The sequence below is a fragment of the Ramularia collo-cygni genome (genome assembly GCF_900074925.1).
Source record: "Ramularia collo-cygni strain URUG2 genome assembly, contig: RCC_scaffold13, whole genome shotgun sequence".
Taxonomy (NCBI): Eukaryota; Fungi; Ascomycota; class Dothideomycetes; order Mycosphaerellales; family Mycosphaerellaceae; genus Ramularia; species Ramularia collo-cygni.
The window spans coordinates 426,166-442,038 of record NW_019716267.1 but is presented as its reverse complement, the minus strand read 5'-3'; the positions used below and the strand labels follow the sequence as shown (position 1 = coordinate 442,038).

The 15,873-nt window shown below is 53.4% G+C and overlaps 6 protein-coding genes; 3 read left to right on the top strand and 3 right to left on the bottom strand.

Moving 5' to 3' along the window:
- Window positions 1–139: 139 nt before the first annotated feature.
- On the bottom strand, window positions 140–3,907 carry RCC_08087 (related to sterol glucosyltransferase; the record flags this gene model as incomplete). Its single annotated transcript, XM_023773339.1, has 1 exon — window positions 140–3,907. One exon carries the CDS (start codon window positions 3,905–3,907, stop codon window positions 140–142), a length of 3,768 nt encoding a protein of 1,255 aa, XP_023629107.1.
- A 1,303-nt stretch (window positions 3,908–5,210) lies between these two features.
- Window positions 5,211–5,890, bottom strand: RCC_08086 (related to non-classical export protein Nce102; the record flags this gene model as incomplete). XM_023773338.1 has 3 exons in its annotated part: window positions 5,211–5,411; window positions 5,538–5,798; window positions 5,855–5,890. The coding sequence occupies 3 exons, from the start codon at window positions 5,888–5,890 to the stop codon at window positions 5,211–5,213; spliced, it is 498 nt and encodes a 165-aa protein (XP_023629106.1).
- Window positions 5,891–8,276: 2,386 nt separating this feature from the next.
- Window positions 8,277–10,937, bottom strand: RCC_08085 (related to carbon catabolite derepressing protein kinase Snf1, putative; the record flags this gene model as incomplete). Its single annotated transcript, XM_023773337.1, has 1 exon — window positions 8,277–10,937. The coding sequence occupies one exon, from the start codon at window positions 10,935–10,937 to the stop codon at window positions 8,277–8,279; it is 2,661 nt and encodes an 886-aa protein (XP_023629105.1).
- An 875-nt stretch (window positions 10,938–11,812) lies between these two features.
- On the top strand, window positions 11,813–12,817 carry RCC_08084 (uncharacterized protein; the record flags this gene model as incomplete). Its single annotated transcript, XM_023773336.1, has 1 exon — window positions 11,813–12,817. The coding sequence occupies one exon, from the start codon at window positions 11,813–11,815 to the stop codon at window positions 12,815–12,817; it is 1,005 nt and encodes a 334-aa protein (XP_023629104.1).
- Window positions 12,818–13,410: 593 nt separating this feature from the next.
- On the top strand, window positions 13,411–13,873 carry RCC_08083 (related to DUF636 domain protein; the record flags this gene model as incomplete). XM_023773335.1 has 2 exons in its annotated part: window positions 13,411–13,486; window positions 13,542–13,873. 2 exons carry the CDS (start codon window positions 13,411–13,413, stop codon window positions 13,871–13,873), a joined length of 408 nt encoding a protein of 135 aa, XP_023629103.1.
- Window positions 13,874–15,183: 1,310 nt separating this feature from the next.
- On the top strand, window positions 15,184–15,639 carry RCC_08082 (uncharacterized protein; the record flags this gene model as incomplete). Its single annotated transcript, XM_023773334.1, has 1 exon — window positions 15,184–15,639. One exon carries the CDS (start codon window positions 15,184–15,186, stop codon window positions 15,637–15,639), a length of 456 nt encoding a protein of 151 aa, XP_023629102.1.
- Between the last annotated feature and the right edge of the window lie 234 nt (window positions 15,640–15,873).

The following is a 15,873-nucleotide window of genomic DNA, read 5'->3' as shown; positions in this document are numbered from 1 at the left end:
GCCTTGGGATACAGGAATGGTGAGTGGTGATGAGCATGGTCAATATTCCTTCTTCGTCATTCTGTACATACGAAAACGCTATCAGTGCCCATAACTCCTCGCTAATTCGCAGTATGTATGCTCACGCCAACAGACAGCATCACGCAGTAGCCGTATTCCTGCCCAACGTTGGCTTGCTCAGCTTGCCCATGCCCATGCCAGCGTCAGCATGTGCAAATGGCAACTTAGCGAGACCAGCGGATGGAGAGATGCCCTTGTTATCGTCAGGCTCTGGCGTGGCCACGACAGTCTTCTCCGACTCCGACGACCGTTTCTCTCCCGATGCCGTCTCCGCGCCGCGGGTCTCGTCGTCCGTCTTCTGCCCGTGAACTTTGCCGGTTGCTGCGCTCGCTTCGTCCTTTTTGTGCCCGTTCGGGAGAACGTCCAGTTCATTCTCCCGTTTCCCTGGCTCCTCCATGGCGCCAACTCTGGGCTCCTCTGCAACTTTCATCTCCTGTTTGCGCTTTGCAAAATGCTTCTCCAAGTCCTTGCCATCTCTACGAACATGCAAAGCGCGCTTCGCAGTGTGAGTATTCTCAAGTGCGCCTGCTTCATGCCACCGTCGTCTCTCCTTCGAATACTTGTATCGTCCGATGAGATTAGCACCGACAGGCCCATAGTCCTTTGCAGCTTCTTTCCAAATATCCTCATAGATGTTCCATCCTTCTCTGACCTTCTCTTCCGCGTCCTTTACTTTCTCACTGCCACCTTCCTCGTTGCGCAAGGCCTCGAGGTCGATGGCTCCTTGCGTGAGCTGAGCTTTCCGGAGGTAAGCCTTGCTACCTGGACCGTCATGCGCCGCCCTCTTCTCAAGGTATACGGTTGCGCCTTTGCCAATATAAGCAGGCGGGGCGATGACGGCGCTGATGTTCTTCAATACAAATCCGCCAAGTCCTTTCCCGATACCAGTTCCAAATCCAGCGGCTTTGGCCGGTATGTTGTCTCCATCTTTCCACCCACCAATCGGCTGTGTGACCAAACCGGTCCAGGCATCCCAGATACCATATGTGAACTCCTTGCGGGCAGCAACACATCCCGTCTTGAACCCCACTATCCGAACAGGTTTTCGTACGGTAGAATCGCCCCAAAGTCGGGGAGCGTTGTGAAAGCCTTGGGCGACGGCCACATGCAAATCGTTTGGCATTGTAAGCAATGCGTGGCCGGATCGTTTGAAGCCTTGTCGAACGTCGCCAACGACCTCCGCTGCCAGAGGAACTTCAGGATCTGCTGATATTGCCGACGCCATCGTAAGCTCAGTTTCTCCTCGTTTCGTGGTTGGTCGATGCAGAGAATTTGATTCTTCGGCGACCGGGGCGGACTTTTTCTCAGCAGCTTCATCAACCTTGCGCTGCCTTTTCTCTTCTCGCCTCGCCTCCCTCCGCTTCTCTCTGTTCGCCTTCTTGCGCTCGTGCTTGGCCCGTTTCCTCATGTGCTCTGCTACTCTGACCGGTACCATTCCAACACCCGCACCCATATTTGTCAGGGAGTCCATGGTGGCACCCGCAATGCCACTGATAGGCTCGCCCGGTCCATCGAAATCATTCCACTCTACATGTCGAATGAGTCTTATGTTGCTTGGCTTGATCTTGCCTTGCTTGATGAGGATCTCAGCAGCCAATGCCGAAAGTCGCATTGAACTGCCCTTGACCTCCCACACAGCAACCCTGTCTTCAATGATCGAACAGCGCATATTGTGCCAGCCTGCTAGGGGCAAACTTCTGTGAAAGGATTTGACAGCATTCTCAGCTCCCGACCCCTCTTGGGCCATGCCGTCGGCCAGCTTCTGCACATTCTCTTGAGCCTCTTCAGTCAGGAGTTCTTTGATCCCCTTGGCCATCTTCTCGACTGTCATCTGCTTCCAGGGCACACACTCGAGAGCTCCAGCCCTGGCCTCAGCAACCCTAGCTCCCCAGAAAGGCTGATCTCCGAAAAAGGGAACAATCATGGTGGGCTTGGCACACTTCAATCCAATCGCAGTGGTCCCGGCGCCACCGTGATGCATCACGGCCTTGACTCTGGGGAACAACCAGTCGTGTGGAGTATTTTCCAGCATGAATATATGATCTGGTGTGTCCTCGTTGCTCTGCCCGAATCCGCCCCAGCCTTTGTTCACCAGAGCGCGGACGCCTGCCATTTTGGWGGCCTTGAAGATCATATCAGTCAGTCCATCCGGGTCGTCTACCACAATGCTTCCGAAGCCGACATAGATCGGAGGGTCTCCCGCTTCCAGGAAGTCGACCAGGTCCTGGGGCGGCTTGAACTCTTTCGCTAGGTCCATGAAGATAAAGCCTGTGACGTCGATCTCCGGGCCCCAATCGGCTGGTTTGGGTACCAGTGAAGGTGACCAGGCGTATGAGTAGGGTACTTTCATGCGGTACAATGCTCCAGGTGCCCACAATGAACTGACTGGCTCCAGACCCAGCGTATTCTCGCGGAAATTGTTCACGATATCACCAAGGCCCTGCCAGGTCATCATCTCTACCAGAGGGTAGGAGATGAAGTTGACATAGCTCGTATCCACGTTACTTTTCCCAGACTTGATGTTCGCCAAAGGGTGCGGAAATGCTCCAGTTGGGCTGTAGGGGAATGTGAACATGACGTGCAGGGGAATGCYAAGTCTCTCAGCAATGTGAACATGAGCCATGGAGGGCGGGTTTGCAATGATGGCATCTGCGATGAATGGATTGGTGTGTCCCATCATCTCACGGTTCTCCTTGTTGTCCTCGTCATCTGTCGCATTGACACAGCTTCGCCACATTCCCTGGAACATTTCCTTCATGGAAGCTCGCCGGCGTTGAATCTCACCCTCTCGAATGGTCTGAAGGTTCGGAATGAGGCCGGGGTTCTTCACCATGAAAGCCATGAGCTCGGAGGGATCTCCACCAACTGAGAAGAACTCCAAGTCCGTCTCCTTCTCCACGAACTCTCGAAACGTCGGATGTGTAGCAATCCGCACTCTGTGTCCATAGTCACTCCGTAGAATCCGGCCAATCTCAAGAAAGGGTTGAATATCGCCTCGACTGCCAATGATCATGATGACAATGTTGAGTTTCGGCCTGGTGGCAGTTGTATGCAGGGAGGAAGCGATCGATTCCGCATCCGCGTCGACATCGGCAACAGCATGGTCAGAGACATGTTGTCGCTGCTTCCTACCTGGCCTTTCAGCTGGGACGTCCAGATGATGCTTGACGGTATGTCCAAGAGCCTTTGCCAGGTATCCCGTTCCCTCAGTCTCGTCGACCGAAATGTTCAAACGTCCATCACGCTTCGAGACCTTTCCTTTGGTCTTGAAGTGCTCGTTTCCCACGTTGAAGCGCGAGAAGGATCGTCCTTTCTTCGCCTTTTGCCTCTCTTGGTGATCACTCTGTTCATGTAATCCACCCTGCTTTCCCTTATTATCCTCTTCTTTACTTATCGCAGTGGCTTCATCCTCTGAAGAACTGAGATCCGACAAGTCGTCGAATTGGTATTGCCCATGGGCCCTTTGTTTCTTCTTCCCTCTCAACATCGTTGTCGTTCGAGCAAAGGGTTTGGGTCTGGTAGCTCCTTRGACAGGCGCAGTACTCAAACGCTTAAGTCGGGGAGAAGCAKGGCCCAGGTTGAGCTTGTTTAGTAGAGTAGCATCGGTGGGGGTCTGTTTGATCGATCTCTTGTCGCCGAGATGACTCGCTTGACGCGGGAAGTATGAGCCAAATTTGTGTTCAGGCTCCGCGGGCTCGTTGGTGTTGCTTTCGTCGATGTGTGCGCCGAAGTTGACTCCAGGCAATGGCTCTGCTGGGAGAATGATTTCTTCCCCTAAATCATCGGTCATTAGTGTTGGAACATTTGAACGGCCTTGGGGCTCTTTGGAGTCCCCAGGCGTGGCCATGACTGTGAGACACGCGACCTGGCAAATGCCCAAAACAGTGGGCAAGGACGTGGTCAACGATGCGGTAGTAGCTCCGCAAGTTCAAACTTTCTGTAACGAACGATTCTGACGCAAACGGACGGAATGGAATGGAAGACACATGGGGCCGGAGTCGCCGGACTTGCCGTCAGAACGCCGTCACGGCATGGGTTTCCAAGGTTTGGAACACTGCCCAGTGCCCAGGCGTCAAGCACGGCAGTGTTCGGATGTTTCTCTTTGGGTGTGACGTATGCTCCAACAAAGGATCGTCTGAGCGTCTCGTGACGCTAGCATATGGAGTGCGGCCGGCGGCCGTAGCCATAACTAGCCGCTGCACGAAAAGATGGACGAAAAAGATAAAGTACAGCCGAGAAAAAGTTGCTCGGATTGGTAAAGCAGTGAAGCTAGAGGAGAATATGGAAAAGTGAGGTGATCTCATCACGCACAGACGGCTCAGCTCACAGCGCCACAGGCAAGTGCCTAGTGGCACCTCTCGAGAACTCGTGGAGTCGAAGATCAAAGGGGCTGTAGAGCAGCACCCTTCATCCTGGAGCATCGACCATCGTAACTCCAAGTGCTGTTCCCGGATTCGCGGCCGCCATGCTTCGGCGTTCATCTTGACGTCGTCAAATAACATGGCTTCTTTGTCAAGCGTTTACTTGATCAGGTACGCGCCAGCCCAGCCTCGGATCGCGCCTTGCTCCGAAGGATCCGACGATCTCAATATGCTCGATGATGTAAACGGAGTTTGTGGGAAATTGAGCCATGATCCATCCGCTTGCGCCGAACACGCGCTCGTCGGGCAGAACGGAGAACAACAATGCTTGTTGTAGGATAAGCTGTGRTCGTGGTGGAGAGGCGTTGTTAACGCCCATTCCGGAAACACATGTGAACTACTGGAATCTCACGTTGCGGGTTCCACGAAATGGATACGTCCATCTCACGCCGTTCAATGACATGGACGCGCTTGCGCCAACAAGCAATTGATGCTGAGGAAAGGATACACTCAAGGAGAGGAGAGCAATGCTGCGAATATGTTCATTGAAAGAGTACACATTAAGTATTCATAATCCTCTTCGTTTGTTTGTTCTCTCCTATCCACTCTCGAAACCACACAGCAAGATTACGTGACTGGCTACCTCCTGCGAACCACAGTCGCGAGGACCGCCGACAGTATGAAATTCGTTATTTTTTATTACACACAACATCGCAGGGCGAACCCGGGGTATAATTTCCTCACTCAGACCTTCTCAAGTGTTAGGCAGAACGTGCATTGGCCAGTCTTCTAAACCTGAGCCATTGCAGGTCCACGTCGGATGCCACCGGAGGCACCACCGCCAGACTTAAAGCCCATGGCGCTCATGGCGAGAGTTCCGACGAATGTGACCCATCCGAACCAAAGGAAAGCGGTTGCTGCCTGAGCCTCACGGCAAGCGGATGACTCCTGGCTGGCACCGCGCATGACCTTGTTGCTGGTGACGTAGTCCTATTCGATGTTAGAGTATGTACTATAGTGATTGGATGTACCCGACCCCTTGAAAGTAGGAAGGAGCGTATGTCGCTCTTTCTAAGACTGTATCAAGGGGGCCAGTAGGTATGCGTTGAGACTTACGCGGTTGCTGCAGCTGTGGACACCGAGCTCAGCGGCGAGTGCGACGGCAGCACAGAACCAGAAGAGAACGATTGCGCCATCGAGAGCAGTTGGCAGAGCGGCGTGGAAGTTCAATCCATCGGTGACGGCAGCGGGTAGAAGGTAGAGGAGTGCGAGCAGGGCGATAACAGCGCAGAACATAACGTAGTTGACGACGGCTGGAGAGGCGCCCATGGCGATCATGTTTCCGACAAGAGACATGATAATGATTGTGATGAGGAGCTAGTCATGCTGTCAGAATGGCGTTCCAAAGACGCGAATTGTCGCAAATCGCGTACCTGCAGAGCGCGCAGCGCGACGTTTGCGACCTTCATAGCGGCGGTGGTGTTGTTGTTGCTGAGGAGAAAGATGAGAGTGTCTGGCGACTGGTGATGCTTGTAGGGAGGATGGAGAATCTGCAGGGAATGGTGTGGCGTAGTTAGAAGAGTAGGTAAAGGTGGAGGTGGACAGAGGCCAGGAATGGGAAAACAGGAGCTGTTAAAGTGAAAGCTTTCACCAACGGCGACCGCTGACGTATCCTGCTGGTTCTGGCGGCAAGCCGTTTCCGTCCACCAAAACTTAATATGGTTCGTTCCCACGGAAAAGTCAAGGCCATCATCATGACCTGAGAATTGGAATACTCTTTTGAGCGATGATGCGACCTTCTAGATCGATTCAAACTTCTTTCCTACCTTATGACACCTCGGTCATCGCTGTTGTTGTAAAATTGTTGCCTCCGTCGTTTCCTTCTCAACCCCGAACAAAGCGCTTGGTTCTTGACATCCTTGCCAGCGATCGCCGCAAGGTCGATTCACGATTCACGTGGCGCGCGCGCAACCACATTCCACACCGACCCCAACAAAGCGGTCGATCGCATTGGGGACGCGGGGAATCATCGCATGGAACGATCGAAACCGCTGTTCGACATGCACATCGTAAAAATCTCTACAGCAGACCATACCGCCCACTTGAAGAGGATACCGCATCAGACGGGCGTTCAAAGAGGACGCGAGGCCTGAGGAAATCGAGACTCGTTTGGCGTTCTGCGCCTCACGCTAGAGATCGAACGTCGTGCACACAGCGCTCCGTGCAAGTAGCGACCGTGCAACGTTGGGGAAAAACTTCTCGAACATCCGGAGTGGGTGGGGACGGAAGTGGCTTCTTCAGTGACTCTCCACAGCAATGTGATGCATTGGTCGCATCCTCTCCAGAACCCTTGCGAGTCCTTCGCAATGCTTTCGAGATCTTATGTTGACCTGATTTGGTACGACGTAGTAACGACTCCCCGCACGAAGGACGCAGGCACGGGTCGTAAAAGGCGCAATCTCCACGCCAAAGGTAAGTAAGCAAAGTTGCCTTGGAGATCGGCATTTAGCAGGGCCTTTAGTTTTTCGTACAACTTCAATTGGAGGAGTACTTTGTTGTGGTAAATTGTTCTTACTATCATCAACTCCATGGAAATCCAATGCAGGAGAGATMGATTACTCAACGTGGCTCTTACGTGGCGGGAACAAGGATGGATTTACTCCGATGCGCGATGCAGTCCGTACCTTGGTTTGGTCATTCGTACCCCCAGAAACGCCTGCAATGCCATGCCAGACGTTCTCCCACCGGCGAACGTCGCTTTACCCATGTTTTACCATTCAGCATCAATCAAGAGCCAAGGCAGACGGACCAAACACTGAAGTATCGCAACTAAGCGCCTGGTTGATCCTGGTTGATCATCGCTTTCGCGACCCAGTCTTCTTAAGTGAATAAAAGCTTGAAAACAGTAGACTTCCTCTCCCCTATAAGGAACGCAACTGCTCTTCTCTAAAAGGAATGCAGCCAAGGGCCGGTGAAATTGAAGGTTGCCGCCCTGCCTTAGCTGTAGCAGGCAAAAATCTTGGATTTCCTACAACAACGGCAGCACGGTTGTCTAGGAAGAAGACATTCTTAGGTCAGTCAGACTTTTGATCCCCCGGGTTTGACTCCCCGTAAGGCTGCTGCTTTTTGTGCTTGTAGCCACCGGTTCGTAAGCGTTGTCGTCGATTGACCACAAGGAGAGGGAGAGGCGGCAATCTTCAATTTCACTGGCCCTTGAGCTCAGCGATGTGAGAAATCGCACGAAGTTTGAGTGCATTCTACCAACGCAAGCCATGACTTCGTCCATCTACTAGAAATCACATTCAAGCACGGCAACGCGAGCACAAGCAACTGGGGTATCGTTTTTCATTTCATTCGTGGGTTTTCTCCTTCGTTTTCATGAGCTCATCACTCATATGGTTAAGCGTCGCGGTGAGTTGAAAGCGCCGGGCGTCCACCTCCTTGCCTGCACTGTATATCATACTCTCTTAATCCGTCGGCACACCCCATGGTGGACATACTTCATAGCATAGCAGCCATCATCCCCGCCGGAAGCACTCTCAGCGTGTCGTCCGTTCGTAATTTGTAGCGATCGAATTCCACCTGCACTTCCCGTGCGTCATTTCCCATAGCAAGTATCCATGTGTTGCTTAGTCTGATTCGTTCAGTGCATCAGTGAATCATGCCCAGATAGTCTTCTTCCTCGTCTTGTGGGGACGGCTGCTGGCCCTGTGGTGGACGCACAGCGCACGTCTTCTTGCCTTCTGGTGATTGCTTGCCCTCTGGTGACTGCTCGCCCGCTGGACGAGGCACATCAACCTGCTGCTCGTGCGACGGCAGGTCTCCATCTTTCACGCCCCGAAATCTACGGTATAGCTAATCTCCAGATGAAGCGAGCTGAATGATGAGTTTGCTGGCCACGTCCAGGAAGGGAAAGGGACTAGTAATATCTTTGACGTCCTGAGGTGCGCCAACGCCAATCAGCTCATCGTTGTCTTCGTCAACCTCATAGTCGTCACCCGCATCGTAGCCAGGAGGAGCATGATCGACACGCACAACGTCGCTCTCATTGCTGCCGTTCACTTCACGTTCGAATCGCTTCACCAGTCGCTCGTAGCCGGCGCACTTGAAGTCCACCAGATAAAAGTCCTTCTCAATAGCATACAGCTGAATGGTAACGTAGACGAAGCAGTGCTCCATCCGCTGCATGTCGTTGGTGGTGCTGCCGCTTTGAGCCGAGTCTACAGAACCGGGAGCCATGGAAGCGGGGCCAGTAGCAGCGACGTTTTCCGTACTGCCAGCGACGCTTGACGAATGCGAGGCGATACCGTTTCCTGGAGTCATGGTCATGGCCGCGCTCTGGCGTCGGTCGTGCAAGTTCACCTGAGAGCTGTGGGCTGAGGTGGGATGCGGGATGCCCTTTGGAAACATGCCGTCCTTCTTGAAGCGTGCCTTGATGACCCAGGGATCGTCGGGGAGATCGTAGCCCCAGTTGTTCCAGCGACCGTGGCGCTTGCGTCCACGAAGCTGGGCTGCACTGTCCTTAACGGAGCGGCGCTTCGCACGACGTGCCTCCTGCTCCTCATGCGTGGCATACTCGGGATCCGTTCCGGATCCTGGATCAGAGTCACTGTACTCTGGACTGTTGCTGCGAGTTCTGTCGTCGTTTCTCTCCGGGCTCGATCCGCCGCTGCCCGGAGCGTTCATGTCCTTGATCTTTGGCTCCTCCCAGTCTGCACCCATGTTCTGCAGTGCCTTGTAAATGGCAAGCATCGCCTCTGATGGCGAGTTGCGGCTTCTGATGCCGAATTGCCACTTGGTGGTCCGAGACTTCTTGGACTTTTCCTTGCCGTGGTGACCCGCTGGAAGGCTAGTCATTGGCTCGGGCTTCTCATGGGCAGCGCGACTGATGTTGGTAGCGCTCTTTGTGTGCGGCTTGAGGTGCCGAGCCGTGGCGTCTTGCTCCTCTTTGGTACGTGGACGGGATGGATCGTCCTCCGCCGTGGCGGGAGAATGAGACTTGTCAATTTGGCCTTTCATGAAGGCACTGTGGTAGTCGGGAAGCGATGACGGCAATATAGCGACAGTAGAGATTGGCGAGCGAGTGTCGATTGGGGACTGGATGGAAGCATTTGAATTGTGCCTACCGGTGGCCTCCCGTGGTGCGCTAGGAGCCATGCGACGCGGCTGGGTAGCTGATGCTCGAGCACGCGTGGACTCTGTCAAGTGAGAAGGAAACGGATAGACTGCTGGGGGAGAGTTGGGAAACTCCGGCTGAGCATCGATGACAGAAGGATTGTTCTTCATGAGGTGGTTTTCGCGCACAATGAGATAGGCGTCCTTGATGGCACTGGGCTCGTCCTTGGAAAGAGCCTCTTGAACATCCAATGGGGCATAGCCCATTGTCTTGCCAAGCTTGCCGACGACACTTACATGAAGCTGCTCTCGCTCAGCGACTGGCTTGCTCGCAGCAAGGCTGTGGGGATCGATGGCCTTGTTAGGGTCGACACCGGTGTCCAGGAAGTCCTCGACGGGAGGCTCAAGGTAGTCAGCCAGATCGGTCTTGAACCAGTTGTTGTTTCTGATCTCTTGGATCGTGATTCTGTTGACCGGGTTGACCTGCAGCATACGTCTGATGAGATGCACTGCACCTTCGGTGAGGTACGACGGGACCGAGTAGTTGCCCTGTGCAATCTTCTTGAACAAGGCGGGAATGTACTCATCGTCAAACGGTAGACGGCCGACAAGCAGCACGTAGAGAATGACGCCGCAGCTCCACACGTCGACTTCCGGACCTGCATACAGCTTACCACTGATGACCTCTGGAGCGGCGTAGTTGGGACTGCCGCAGCTCGTCTTGAGGAAGTTGCCGTCGGTCATGATGTTCGACAAGCCAAAGTCCGCAATCTTCACGTTCAKGTTCTCATCGAGCAGCAGATTCTCCGGCTTCAGATCGCGATGCACAATTTTGTGGCGGTGGCAGTATTCGACCGCACAGACAATCTGCTGGAAGAACTTGCGGGCCTTGGCCTCGGGCATCTTGCCGTGCTTGACAATGTAGTCAAACAGCTCGCCTCCCGCGTACTCGAGCACCATTATGATGTCCTGCTGCGTGGTGATAACAGTGTACAGTTTGATAATGTGCGGATGGCGCAGGAGCTGCAGGTACTGGATCTCGCGCTCGATGCGGCCGGCCATGTCGCGCGTGACGAGCTTGCGGCGGGAGATGATCTTCAATGCGACCTGCTGTCCACTAATGACATGCGTCGCCAGCTTCACCTTGCCGAAGGAGCCCTCGCCGAGTGTCTTGATTACGTTGTATTGTCCGAGGCGGACGGTGGCCTTGCCGGTGCCATTGGCGGCCGGCGTGCGGACCACGGGAACCGAAGGGCCAAGTTGAGACATGCTGGGGACAGCGGGTGCTTGTGCTTGTCCTTGAGCGTGCGAGGCGGGTGGTGGTGGATCGCGAGGGTCTCGGGAGCCGCGGCGTGTGCCCATGGAGAGCGAGAGATCTTCGTCGTCGAGGGCTGACGTCATGCTTTCGGCGGACGAATAAGGAGAAAATGCCGAGACCAATCCCGGGGGTGACCAGTCTAGAGTTGGACGCGCGACAGATGGAGCAGGAACAACACGGACGATGGGGATGGGGATAGGGAGAGGTGGGAGGGGCCCTGACGGCGGAGGGTGGTCGCGAATCCACTCATCAATTGGGATGAGCAAGTCATCTGACGGTATTCGCGAACTTATGGCGATACGTCGGAGGGCCTGTTGCCCGTTTGATGAGTTGGGTTGGGTATGTCTTGTGTTTGTGGTGGTGGTTGGGGAAAAGAGAGTGGGGTGGAGGGGAAAAGGAAGAGAGAGGTGAGGTTTGTCAAGTGTTGGAGAACGTGCCGCTTGCCCAATCTAGGCACCACCCGCATTAGCTTTTGCTTGGGACGTGTGGGGATGCATGTCATACGCAGGGGAGCAGGGGAGCAGAGTCCTTTTCGTCTCTAGCAGCATCGACGTATGTCCTTCTCTTCCTTCTCTATACAGGGGAAGGCATGGGACGATAGAAGTACAGACCATTCGTTGCAGAGATGATCGATTGATTGATCGACCATTGCCCAGAGCAGGCCGAGGACGCGTAGGTCTCGCCTAAGCACAGTGCAGACGGTCTCGTGGCCGCGGAGTTAACTCCAGGATGTGCTGCCTTCAAGCATCGACGAAGCATTGTCCCCGGACCATGCCTTTCGATTGACACAGTGGCTAAGAGAGTCAAAGACCGTTGCCAGTGTACCTGTAACGATTGTCGAACGCACGCCGAAGAATGTACGTCTCGATTCTGGTACATCCATCCCAGTACCTCCATCCTGATCTCTCCATCCAAGCACCTACTTTATACTATCTCCATTTTCTCAGTCTTCAACAGCATGGCATCGTTACCGGCAAGCCCGCTCAAGACAGCAGCTGACTTCGCCAAAAGGTACCAACACTATGTCCTGGGGCAGATCAGCACAGGATCCTACGCGCACGCACACTTCTCGCTTCCCAAATCAATCGCGGACCAGACCCTCGCAGTCTTTGACTCCCACAAGATCGAGCACAACGAAGCCTGCCGCCGTCTACGAGCTTCCCTACAAGCAATCAAGATCTGCAAAGGTAAGACAAACGGCTCAGCTGACAACATGGACCTCGAGATTACTGTGCTGAGCCACACTGCGAAAAAGGGACATCCAAACCTTGTAGGAATACGTGATGCCGATGCTGCCAGCACAGGAAAGAGTTGGTATACCCTCGAGCTTCTCACAGGCGATACATTCGAAAAATACTGCGACTTACTCTACAACCTCCGCCTCAGCCTCGACCGCTCGCCTGAATCCTTCTCTCCAGTCTCCTTCGGTTGGCATCTAGTGCTTCAAGTAACTCAAGGTCTACTGGCTCTTCATTTCGGCGACAAGAACGGGAAAGAATGTAGGAGTTGGCCGATGTACACACACGGCGATACACATCCCAAGAACCTCCTCTTCAGGGGCGGGACTGGCCAGTATAAAGATTACCCAGATGCGGTTCTCATCGACTTTGGTCGGACACAGAAGCTAGGTTCCCATACAGACCGCGCCGCGTTCTTCAGAGCCCAGCACGCGGATGTGAAGCTCGCGATTCATTTCATCGTCAAGACCCAGTGGGCTCGTGACCTCGATCTCAGAACAATATGCTCGGAGATTTGGGAGCTAGATATCCAGGAAGGAGTGGATAATAATCGCATCTTGAAGTCGTGGATGAAGGACCTGAGATTGAGAGCTTTCCGGGAACGAGAAAGGTTGTACATTGCTTTGCACCCCGACGTGATCGAACACTTTCAGCAGGAGATGATCAGCGAAAATGAGCTTTGGGAGCAGACCATCTCCTATCGAAGCCTTTGCGCAGAATGGTGAGTCGCAGACTCCCGCTTGAACCGCAACTAAGATGAGGTAAGTCATCGATTGTAAGTTCTTCTCTCAAATACAGGTCCTTTGACTTCAGCATTATTCATCTCTTTCTGGAGTTTCTGGCTCTCTACGTTCCTCATTGTAGACAAGCACGAGAGCTCATTGATCCAGCTCAAAGGCGCCAGTGAAAAGCACAAAACGCCGAAACACCGGCATAGCTCGAAGCTCTCCACCGCTGACCCGCTTCTTGAGTAATAGTCTCCTTCTTTCCGTTCAAAGGGCCGGACTTGTAATCGCGATTGGCTTGGGTCTGCGCTATCAGAGACGCATTGCTGCAATTGGATCGGACAGCCGTCATTCGTATCCAGATAGCCGTGAGCTCTTGTGCGACCCCGCATGCTCTGCGAGCTTCTGAGCCGCAATGACATAAGGTACTTTTCCAAAGTAAGGGCGTACTGCAAGCGATTGTATAAGTAGGCTTGCCGGGCTGTGGCGAGCTCTTGTATTTCACTGTCCATCAAGGTGCTTTTCTTTTGACCTCCCAATCAGCCAATCGGATTTCAAAGAACCATATCAAAAAGTCTAGGCAGCTCGACATCATGGAAGGAGGTTGTTTCTGTGACGCAGTGCGTGTGAAGAGCACTGGAGAGATTCAAGCAAAGGCGCTCTGCCACTGTAAGTGCATCCCTTACTGTCGGCGAAGTGAACATTCTTCTAACTTACAGCAAAGGCGGAGACTGCCGTAAGATCACTGGCTCGACCTACTCCACAAATTTCATTGTCCCAGGCGATGGCTTCTCCGTGACCAAGGGTAAACCAAAGACCATTACCAAGAAGGCCGATAGCGGCAAGTCCATCACCTCTTACTTCTGCGGCGATTGTGGCTCTACCCTTTGGCGTGACGGTGAGACATTCGGCGACGCGAAGATTGTCAAGGCTGGTATTTTGGACGACGCGAAGGTATTGGGAGAGGCAAAGCCAGTGTTGGAGCTCTATGCTGCTGATAGAATTCCATGGGTTTCAGCCATCGAAGGAGCCGAGCAGAAGACCTCCATGACCTGATTTGACTCCTGTTTGAATTCTGGTAGTATAAAGTGCTCAATGAACAGCATCATTGGCCAATTGCACTCTTCTTGCTTCACGTGTACCAACTAATCGTTTGGCCCGACTTTCCATCGTGACATCGTGTCGTTCGACGAGCGCATCCTGGAAAGGCACGACAGCGCGCAGTGCTTTGGCGCTCCTAGTTCCGATACAATATGCACTGGCGCTGGTTCGAGCATGGTGTAGTTCTGTTAGAGCTGCGGCCTCGATGTTGAAACACGGCCGTTGAGCAGAGACACAGGTGCTTTGGAACTTCACAACGGCAATCGACATGTGACATCCCGCAGGAACGATGAAGATCTCAACTGTCACAATAAGCCCTCAGTCTTCGTCAGTACTCTCCTCAGCTTCCTTGACGGTGTCTTTGAGGGCCTGCAGACTATCAGCAACTTGAATAGATTGTGGTCGTCTAGAGCAAGATTTACCTCTTTGAGCAGCCTCTTCAGTTCATCTTCTTTGGCACTCTTAATGAGCACATGCTCGTCGTCGATGTCTTCGATGATGATGTCGTGGCCCTGCTCATTGTTGATCTTCTGAATGATGGCTTTGATGGATGGATCGCATTCGACCAAGACGCCTGCAGCCCCAAAGGAGTCAGCCATGATACGTGGTGGATAGAGAAGCTGGTATGTGTACCTGCGATTGCGCGTGGCATTGTTCGGATGAGATTGGTCGTTGATGTTTGGAGGATGTGTGTGAAAGAGGAATGAACAAAGTTTCGGTTCGTCGGATTTCAGCTTCGGCGCGCTCTCTCTCTCCCTCTCTCGCATCGACGCGCTGCTTCACACTTGCCTTCTGCATTACAATTACGCCCACACCCACGTTGAAAAGAGACAYCGTTGCGTGGTCATTGGTGAGTACAATTCACTCCTGGTTTCATTTTCCGCGTTGCCTTTTACTGTCAGTATTGTACTCGGTTGCGTATGTTCGTACTCTCAACATCTTTCCATACAACCTTTCAAGCACCATCCTAAACCACGTACTTGGGGAACGAACCATGCAGTACTCTCAAGAGCAACCCGGAACGCCCATGCTGCTGCTATCAAGAGCTGCCCCGAGGTTCTTGTACAGCACAATAGCAAAGTCTTGAATCCATGGCAAGATACTCAAAGGTACCCCTGTACACAGCGAAGCGTGTCCCCGGAAACCGCGGGTGAGCATTTGCAAGGATCACCAATACCGGGATGCGGGAGAGCCTACTGGCGCAAGATAATCTTCAACCTCGCGCACTACATGCTCAGAAGGCAGCGGCCTTCACCACAGCCAATATGGCTGCCGCCGCAGCGACCGCAGACTCCACATCGACGTTGAATCCGACAGCAACTGACGACGCTTCGGGAGGAATTCCAGACATATCCCGCGGTACTCCTATGAAGACATACCTATTTGCATTCCTTGGAGTCGCCATTGTTCTCCTCCTCTTCATAGTCGCAGTTCTCATTCGCAGGACAAAACTGGCGCGACAGCGTTCAAGGCGGAACGAGAACGAGGTCGATCTCTGGGACTATCACAACTCACGCAGCGAAGGCGTGTCACCCGATCAAAGAGAAGAAGGACTCGACGCGAATGGCGAGGCCCCTCCACCTTACGCCCCGCCGCAAACGACAAACGAAGGGACCAACAATACAGCCTCACGCAATCAGCTCACCATACCATCGCAAACATTATCCAGGTTGGAGGCAGGTCTAAAGCCACCAGAGTACGCCGAAAGATCAGGCGGATAGTAGATCTTCACGAATGCGTTGAAGCTCCCTGCGATGGACAAGGGAGGCGGTACCATGAGTCAGTCACTGTCACCGGGACTGTTCGATGACTACAGATGCGTATATGCATATGTGGATCCATGGCAGAAGATGTAAGTAACGCAATCACTGAAATGACTGGCAGCAGCCTGATGTGTGCCAGCAGCCTGATTTGTGTTACTCTGATAAACAACAATCAAACGGGCTCAAAATTGT